Below are 10,474 nucleotides of genomic sequence, written 5' to 3' on the forward strand. Positions count from 1 at the left end.
ACTTTTGTGTGAAAAATGACAAAATTTGTATTCTATGGCATATATAAATGTAGACCCCAGGAGTTGATAGCATATCCAAGAGGAGTGGTTGGCCTTTAAATTGATACCAAATATAGTGATGTATCTACTCAGAACAGTCAAATATTTACAGGTGCTTACGTATTCAGATACTATTTAGTAACCCATTACCACATTAGAGGGAGAAATATCGCGCTGATGGCTTTGAAATTGTTCATGAGGTTCCAGTTATGGTCAAGAACAACGCCTATAATTTTCGGTGATGATCAGATTAAAATTTTGGGATGAAATGGACGGAGAATATAATTTTTTGTGTGTTTTCGAGTAGAATATAATCCAAAAATCACAACACAACCCACCGTGAAGGTAATCTGGACAAGTAATTAGAAGGACTGTACTGAATATTCGAAAATAGTAAGGAAGAGGTGTTGTTAACCTCTAATCGGACAAGAGGGGGCAAATATCACGAAATATTACTCAGACTCGGAATAAACATCCTCAGAAAGTTAGAGTTCGTGGTAGTTGTGTAGGGTATCGTATGGTCGGCCCCGTCCGACTATACTGCTCCGCTCACTGGTTTCTATTAGATATAATTGAATGGATTTTAATTAACCGCTGCAGAAAAGTAGAGGAAATAAACTTAACATATGGTATTAATGCCTTAATAGTATGCATATTTTTCTGCATTTCGGAAAAAAATGCCATGAATTTTTGAACGAACGAACGAACATATATTCACATCTCTTACTCGAGGACCAGATTTTGAACGTCTCAATATACTAAAATGTCTCAATTTCCAAGGAAACCATCAATCGGGGCGAAGTTTCATACCTTCCATGGACATTCAAAATATCTAAAATCAATCGGAAGTTTTATGTGGGACGTGGCAAATTGCTGTCAGGCCAATATTGATCAATTTTGGCAGGGGGATTTTCTGCCACATTAGAATCCATAATATCAAAATAAAGCCAATTTCATTTCGAGACATGATACAGTAGTATAGTATATAGATACTACCCTGATAAATGAATGAATATTTATAATTTTTATAGATTTTCTACCCAATCGGAATCCCAAAACTACTAAAATGCTGAAAATTGGTAGTTAGCATTACTGGCCATTTTTTGTAGGAAGGTTTGTCATTTACCCCTATGAAAATCCCAATTTGTCATTTGGGGTTTTCGGAAGAAAAACGTGCACAAATCGAATGTTGAGGGTAACGTAATATGGGCGCTATACATAAATATACAAACACATATTTTTCAATACCAAACATCCCAAGGGTAGTAAAAATGTATGTGCAAAATTTCAAATTCTATCTTCAATATTGCGAGCCTATTGCCAAATTACAAGCACCTCTATTGTACTAATGCGGCTAACATTTTCAAAATAAATAAGTGCTGACCTTTATAAGAATCGGTAAAGTCAAATTCACATCCCAGGAACCCATTATGTCAAACTACAGCCACTTCGATTGGACATAAACCTTCTAAATATCGAGAATGGTGGAGGCCTTTAATATAGGGGCGATAAAAAACATCGATCTTTTTCAAAAAATACCGAAAATGGGGCGTCACCTTTTTCACCTACCAAGAAACCATAATGCCAAATTACAGCCACTTCGATTGGAAAAATGCGGCGATAATGCGGCGTGACCTTTTGTATGGAGGCAATATAAAAACAGATTTTCAAAATGAGGCAGGATTTTTATATGTGTTTTATGTCAAAATTGGCCCTAGTTCGAACATCTCCAATAAATGTATGTTTCACCCTCCAAGAACCCAGAATGCCAAATTGCAGCTACATCGACTGAACAAATATGACCTGGGCATTCAAAATACAGAAAATAGGTGGGACCTCTGTATGGGGGCTATATAAATAAATGGATATATTTCAAAAATTTCTGCAAAGATGTTTTTAACTCCTCAATAATCTATAACTTCAAATTACATCCACTTTGGCTTCTACCATTAAAATACCGAAAACGAGGCGGAACCTTTATTTGGGGACTATTTAGAAAACTAGACCTATATCGAAAATATTCTTTTTAAGAATACCAAATTACAGCCACTTCGGAAAATTGACTAAAAAATATTTGTCAATACCGAGGGGTCTTTTGCAATTAACCCCTTAAAAATACCGAAAAAGATGCCGGATCAATTTTTAGGGGTCATACCAATAAAGTTAACTGATATATGTCAATATCTAGCATCTTATGAGTATTACCAAGATTTATGCAACATTTCGAAGCTTTATCTTCGACCTATTGGAAGAAATTAGATGCTGAAGAACTACAGAGAATATTACCACTGTTGCCTAATCGGATTCCAGTCCCTTCCTTGATGTTCTTTGGACACTCCACAGACGCCATAACATCATATGTTACATAAGATCTTGGGACTTAAGGTCATATCATCAACAACGACCTGTCTTTGCTAATAAGGTCCCTCGGTGGAACTTGGTCCGGAATTCAAACAAATCCCAGTGGAAAAATCAACAAGACAAATTGTCGCATTTAGCACGAGAAAACCTCCAAAGTTATTGAGAATCCTGACCATTTTCAACGTATGATTTTGGTGTCTTTTACGATCGAGTCGATTCGGGGCCATGACAACTCTCAAAGAGGTGGTCTAAAGTGGCCACCTTGAGGTTGTGATTTTACATTTGCGTCGATTAAAGACCTCAGATATAGCATTTGTGAGGGTATCAGGGACATTGTCACTGGGTTATGGAAGATTTCTTGAGAAGAAGAGGGTCCTTTGAGCATTCACATTGTGGTCATTCGGATTTGTAATGAAATAAACTTCTATAATTTATATCAAACAGTAGCAAAAATTTTGATTTGAAAAGTTTATATTTTTTCCATTTTTATGACAAAATATTACAGAATTCCACTACAGACCAACACTGGTAAATTTTTATCAAACATGTATTTTTTTGTCACAGCAATCCCTCCTTTTCCTCCCCCCAAAAAATACTTCTAATGCCTACCTGAGCTGGATGGTTGAAAACGTGACTTTAAACTGTTCATATGATGATTATGATGTTCGCTGGCAATGACTGCTGCCGCCACAGCATTTGCCACCTGCTGAACTGTATTGTTCGCAGCAACAGCGGCGGCTGACGCCTCAGCAAATGTTGCTGTGCAGTTATTGTTTAGGGCAGAGGAGTTGCCGTTGCCGCCAATGCCACCACCACCTGCATTTAAACCAGCACCACCACCACTTACATTACATTGTGCCACTGCATCACTGGAATTATTGCTGGAACTAGTATTGTTGTTGTTGTTATTAATGCTGCCGTTGCTGCTGCCACTGCTGCAGGCAGAATTAGTGCCACCACTGTTGCCGCTATAATTACGCTGATAATGGGCATTTTCATTGTAGAGCCGCTGATAGCAGGACAGTGAGGGTATGGACCAAGAATTATTGGTTTTATAGTGGAAATTACCGGTGCCAAATATAGAGTGAGGATTAGTGGCTACGGCAGCAGCAGCGGCTGCAGCGGCCGCCGCTGCTGCATTAGCATTTGAATTTGAGGCAGCTAAATTTTGTTGTAAACTTTGACTAAGTGCTGCAGAGAGTTGTTGGTGGTGGTGGTTTTGATGTTGCTGTTGTTGTTGCTGCTGCTGGTGGTGATGTTGTTGTTGTTGCTGGTGCTGGATTTGTTGTTGTTGCTGCTGTTGTTGGTGGTTTTGCGCTAGGCTTTGATTATGTAAATGCTGCTGCTGTTGTTGTTGCTGCTGCTGATGATGATGTTGTTGCTGTTGTTGTTGATGATGTTGTTGCTGTTGGTGATGCTGTTGTTGTTGTAAATGCTGTTGTTGTTGCTGTTGATGTTGTTGTTGCTGCTGCTGTTGTTGATTTTGTAGATTCTGCCATTGACCACTGTTGTTGCCACTACTGCCACCACTACTCCTTGAACCGCCTAAATTAGTTGATGACTTTGATGAATCATTGCTGCTGATACTGCTGCGAGTATTATCGGCCGATGATCTGTCATTGCCACTATCACTGCCACAGTTATTGCCACCGCCTGTGGTCGAATGCGATTGGGAACTTAAATGCTGGAAATATTGATTTAGAGCTGCCGTATTGCCGTGATCCTGGAAATATCCACTACACTGTGAGGCCTCTGAAGCCATGATGGCTTAAAGAGCTTAAGCCCCTTTACGTTTCAACGGCTTTTCTTCCACCAAAGGCAATTCTTTTTTCCTTCAAATTTCACTTTAAAATTTTTGTATTCACTTGCACTTGTTTAAGTTATTGGAATTTGGTTGGTTTGTTTAAATCCGTTTAGGTATTTAACACCTTTAACTCGAGAAAATGGTATTTCTTTAAAAGCCACAATACTTGCAAGAAATCCATGTGTAAGTTTGGCATTTTATAATTTTGAAACAAATCAATGTTTAGGGTTTTGTTTACTGATTTTTGAGGGGATGGAACACAAAACAAAGAAATTTTTTTTGTAAAATTCTTGTTGAAAATTATTAACTCACTGGCGGTTGTTTTATGAGGATGGAGGGGCTTTTTTACGTTAAAAATTATTTCCAATTTCTTTACTTCCGTATGTCACATATTAAAAAAAATTATTGGATAAACCTCGCTTCTATATATCTGAAAATGATGTGCTCTCATTGCAAATGCGGCATTAATATAGGTTTGGATTTATTTTTTTTAATGATTTTTATAGATTTTTAATTATGGTGTATGAGTTGTTTTTTTTTTAACGAGAAAATTCATTAAAAATGTTTATGCTATAATGTTTAAGTCAAGCTGTGGTTAGAAGTGTGTTCCTTAGATTTAATTTGAAACATTTTATTCAGCCTGCCTCAATGTTGTCTTTTCCTTTTAATTAATCGAAAAAAATCTTTATTGAAAAAATATATTTTTTTCGCCAATAAATAATTGCAATCAATTGTAATTTAATTTAAAGTTAATTTAATAAATTTTTTTCTCAAAAAAATGTTTTTTGTTACAAATTCTATAAGTAATTTCCACTTGAAGCAAACTATGTACTACACATGTGCGTCATATTTTAATGATATTGTAGTGGTCACGTTGTCATACCTTTTCTCGTTAAAATCGCTAATGTCAATATGTGTACATGTGTGTGTGTGTGTGATGTTTGCATGAGAGACAGAGACTGTATATGATGATCGTGTATTTGTTTTATATGACGACAAATTGTTCAATTATTTTAAGACTAACAATAGATGTGTTTTGTTTGCAAAAAAAATATTTATTTTTTTTTTGTCAAATGTATTAAATTCAAATATTGAGAATAAATAAAAAAAACAGATATTTTTAAAGTCCTTGGGAATGGAATTTATTTATTAACTTCCAGAATAGGGGATATATTTTAAAAGTTTTGTTCAGTAGTTTTGTTAAGAAACTTTTAGAAAGCTTAATACAAGCTTTTTAAACCTGGCAATTGTATTTATTTGTAGTTTCTTTAAAAAAGCTATTTTATTTGCATTTATAACAAACGAACAAATAAAGCAATTAAAGGAAACACAATATATAATTTTTCTTCAATCTTAGTATTTATACCCTACACAACTATGTTGTCAGGGTATTATAGCTTTGTGCAGCCCCAAAAGTTTGTAACGCCGCGAAATATTGGTCCTAGACCCACCTTTAAGTATACCGATCGTCATATCTCGACTAGCTGAGTTGATCTAGACATGTGTGTCCGTCCGTCCGTCCGTCCGTCTGTCCATTATAATTTGTAAACACGATACAGGCCACAGTTATGGACCAATCTTCACGAAATTTTGCATGTAGGATGGGTTCTGGCCAATGAAGACCCCTATTGTTTTTGGAAAAGATCGGTTAATATTTAGGGGATGAAATGGACCAAAAACTAAATTTTTGTCTGATTTTCTGGTCGCTCCAGACGCCACAATTATGGCCCAAACACCGCGAATTTTTGCATGGAGAAGGGGATCGGGTCAAAGAATAAGCATGCCTGTTTTGATAAAGATCGGTCAATATTTAGCGGGTCAAATGGACCCTAACTTTTGTGTGAAAAATTACAAAATTTGTATTATATAGCGTATATATTTACGACTGAAGGACATAGATCCGAGAAGTTGATAGTGTATCCAAGAGGAGTGGTTGACCTTTAAATTGATACCAATTATATAGTCGTAGGTACTCGGATGCGGTAGTTACACTTAAATATTTATAGGTTCTTACGTATTCATATATTATTTAGTAACCTATTACCACACTGGAGGGCGGAAATATAGCGCTAATCGCTTTGAAATGTTCCATGAGGTTCCAGTTATGGTCAAGGACAACGCCTAAAATGTTAGGTGATGATCAGATAACTTTTCGGATGAAGTGGACCGAAAATTTAATTATTTGTACTTTTCGAGTCGAAAGCCGAACATCACAACACAACCCACGGCGAAGGGAATCTGGACAAGTAATTAGAGGGGCTGTACTGATTATTAGTAATATTTGCTGACCTCTAGCCAGTCAAAAGTGTGCAAAGATCGCGAAATATTGCCAAATCTCAGAATATAGAACCACAAAAATTTAGATTTTCATGGAAGTTGTGTAGGGTATCGTATGGTCGGCCCCGTCCGACTATACTGCTCCGCTCACTGGTTTTATATCTAATTTTTTACGGGATTTTAATGTTATTATAAATAAAATTCTTTATAATGTAGAACGGGGAAATTTAAGAATTTAAGTACATGAATTAAATAACATTTTTTTATTTAAAAAATATTTTTATAAAAACATAATTTTTATACTCTTCACCACACTGTGGTACAGGGTATTATGTCTTGGTGCATATGTTTGTAACAGGCAAAAGGAAACGAGATAGACACATGGTTCCTTTTGAGAATATGCATAGAATCACTTTCTAAGTCGATTTATGCATGTCCGTCCGTCCGTCTGTCTGTCTGTACTTTGTAAACAAAGTACAGGTCGCATTTATGATCCGAATTGGATGAAATTTGGCATAGGTCACTTATTCGGCCCAAGGACGAACCCTATTGAAATTGGGAAAAATCGGTCCAGATTTAGATACAGCTCCCATATATATATTTAACCGATTTAATGTAAACGGTCCCTATATATCTTTCGATTTGCAAGAAATTTGGTACAGCCTAATCATTTAGGTCTAGAATGATGTCTGCCAAGTTTCGAGAAAATCGGTTCAGATTTAGATATAGCTCCCATATATAGTTTCGTCCGATTTCATGTAAATGGTGCACCAAAGTCGCTATATATCTTTCGATTTGCACGAAATTTGGTACAGCCTAATCATTTAGGTCTAGAATGATGTCTGCCAAGTTTGGTGAAAATCGGTCCTGATTTAGATATAGCTCCCATATATAGTTTCGTCCGATTTTATGTAAATGGTGCCCCAAAGTCCCTATATATCTTTTGATTTGCACGAAATTTGGCATAACATACTGAATTAAGCCTAGAGTGATGTCCTCCAAGTTTGGAGAAAATCAGTCCAGATTTAGATATAACTCCCATATATAGTTTCGTCCGATTTCATGTAAATGGTGCCCCAAAGTCCCTATATATCTTTCGATTTGCACGAAATTTGGCATAACGTACTGTATTGAGTCTAGAATGATGTCTGCCAAGTTTCGTGAAAATAGGTCAAGATTTAGATATAGCTCCCTTTTATTATATATTTTAGTAATTGACGTACTAAGGAACCAATAGGAACAAAACGTTCTGAAATTAGTATAACCTAACCTGTGACAAGTTTGTTTGAAATCGCTTAATATTTGGATAGAGCTTCCATATATATTTTCGCCCGATTTCAAGTAAATTGTTAGTCAGATTGACACCAAATTTTGCACAACGTATAAAATTGAGCATAGAATTACGTAGTTGCGTTTTCTAGAAGTACAGACATAGACCAACGGATGACCTATTTATATTTGTTTGAAGTCGATTGACATACTTTATGGATAGATCTAGGTAAATTCACATTTAGATAAATATCACATATTTTTTTTCATCCAATTTTATGTTAATATTCCTGCTTAATCTACCCATAGTGGTGAAGGGTATCATATAGTCGGCCCCGTCCGACTTTACTACATTCCTTACTGGTTAGTATTAAAATTATTCTGGAAATTACATCCACAAACGGAATACTGGCGGTATTTTAAAATTAAATAGAAGTTTATAAGTGTGTATTAAAAACATTTTTTTAAGGGACATCTGGGCCCTACGACTTCAAAAAATATAATGTGTTTGGAAATGTTTAACCACTGCTTGAAAAAATCTCAAGTAATAATTTGTTTTAAATAGTTTTTCAAGAACATTTTGGCTATTAGTGTAAATGTATTTTTTTAATAATTTTTCAATGGACATACGCTTGCATATTTTTACGGGAAATATAGGTTTTTACAACAGGAAATATAGGTTTTGCAGCCCCAAGAGTTTGTAACACCAAATTTTGCACACCCACCGTACAAAATTCGACTAGCTGGGTCATAGAATGTGTCCGTCCGTCTGTCCATTATAATTTGTAAACGCGATAGAGGCCACTGTTATGGACCAATCTTCACTAAATTTTGCCACTATTGTTTTGGGTAAAGATCGGTTAATATTTAGGGGATGAAATGGACCAAAAACTGAATTTTTGTCGGTTTTTTTATGGATAGATCGCAATTATTGCTCAAACAAATTTTTTCACATGCCTGTTTTTATAAAGATCGCTCAATATTTAGAGAGTCAAATGGACCCTGATTTTGTGTGAAAAATGAAAAAAGATTGTATTCTATAGCGTATATATTTACTCCTGAAGGACATAGAGCAGAGAAGTTGATTGTATATCCAAGAGGAGTGGTTGGCCTTTAAATTGATACCAATTACATTGTCGTATGTACTCGGATGTGGGAGTTACACGTAAATATTTACAGGTGCTTACGTATTAATATATTGTTTAGTAACCCATTACCACACTAGAGGGCGGAAATATAGCGCTGATCGCTTTGAAATGTTTCATGCGGATCCAGTTATGGTTAAGTACAACGCCTATAATTTTCGGCGATGATCAGATAATAATTTTGGGATGAAGTGGACCGAAAACTTATTTTTTTGTGTTTTTGCGAGTCGATCTTTAGGCCACATTGAAAGCCAAACATCACAACACAACCCACGCTCAAAGGAATCTGCACAAGTAAGTAGACTAGTCGGTCAAGATGGTAAAAATATCGCGAAATATTGCCCAAGTTCAGAATATAGAACCACACAAAGTTAGATTTTCGTGGAAGTTGTGTAGGGTATTATATGGTCGGCCCCGTCCGACTATACTGCTCCGCTCACTGGTTTTATTTTGTGTATAATAGGTAAAAAATTGAAGTGGTTGTAATTTTGCTGTGCTAGATGGTAAAAAAAAGCAAAAAATTTTCAAAATGGGTCCAAGTTTTGACATATGATCCATATTGATAATCCGCAACATATTTGGTATTTTGATTTTTCCAACTGAAAGGGAAAAATCAACTCCCAACCCATGTTGGGTACTATGAATATTTTTACCACATTTCGAACCGAAGTAGCTGTAATTTTGAATTCCCGGATTTTGAACGATTAAAAACATCTTCTCAGATTTTTTTCGTATTTTGAAAATTATATAGAAATTCAAGCTCTTTGCAGAAATGTTCAAAATAGGTTTATGTTTATTTTTACATAGGCTCCACATAAATGGCCCGATCGCCCCATTTATGGCCAGTCATCCCATTTACATTAATAAGTTTTATTAGATGTAGTTTGAAATACTAAAAATGGATCATATCGGTTCGGAAACTCTAAATTTAATCGATTTCGTTGTAGTTCTTCACTTCAGAGTTTTATTGGATTTTTGTTTTGTTCCGTCCGTATTTTGTTAATTCAAATATTTTGCAAAATTTTTAAAACAAAACGTCCACATTTTAGCATTGCTTTCAGGTACCAGAGCATTTCGTTGTGATATATTTTAGAGGTGGTACGCAAATATTTTAAATTTAAAGTAGAATTGGTAAAAAAAACTCCTCGTCAAATTTTGACAATATAGGTATAAGTTTCATATACACATTTTTTCTAAACACTTTTTTGTGGGTAAAAATTCAGTTCTTGACATAGCTAGCTTTCAGATGCCGGAACCATTGAATTTTAACTATTTTTTTTTTTTAAGTTTGACCTAATTTTTCATACGGATTGATTGTAAATTAGTAATATGGGATGTAAGTGGTCATAGAAAAAAACCTCATGTCCGTCACCGTTTCTCCGATCCCCAATAATGATGTGAATCGGGGCACAATCGTTCGAACGTTGTTTTTATAATTTTGCCAAACAAAACACATCTTGATAGAAATGATAAAATGTTATATGTTTGTTTTACGAATGAAATAATGTTTGTTGTTTTATAAAACAAAATGAAAATGAAAAATAAAAATTAAAATAAATTTGATTTCTTATCAAACTTA

The 10,474-nt window shown here is 35.2% G+C and overlaps 1 protein-coding gene across 1 annotated transcript; it reads right to left on the minus strand.

The window, feature by feature from the left end:
- Positions 1–2,998: 2,998 nt before the first annotated feature.
- LOC133325882 (GATA zinc finger domain-containing protein 10-like) lies at positions 2,999–4,166 on the minus strand. The gene has a single exon (XM_061534585.1). The coding sequence runs from the start codon at positions 4,160–4,162 to the stop codon at positions 2,999–3,001; it is 1,164 nt and encodes a 387-aa protein (XP_061390569.1). The 5' UTR covers positions 4,163–4,166.
- Positions 4,167–10,474: the final 6,308 nt, after the last annotated feature.

Source organism: Musca vetustissima, unplaced genomic scaffold (genome assembly GCF_032173495.1).
Source record: "Musca vetustissima isolate MV318-11 ecotype Yass unplaced genomic scaffold, APGP_CSIRO_Mvet_v1 utg1028, whole genome shotgun sequence".
NCBI classification, from domain to species: Eukaryota; Metazoa; Arthropoda; class Insecta; order Diptera; family Muscidae; genus Musca; species Musca vetustissima.

Coding starts and splice junctions, on each gene's coding strand:
- LOC133325882 (XM_061534585.1), bottom strand. CDS start 4,162: ATGGCTTCAGAGGCCTCACAGTGTAGTGGATATTTCCAGGATCACGGC.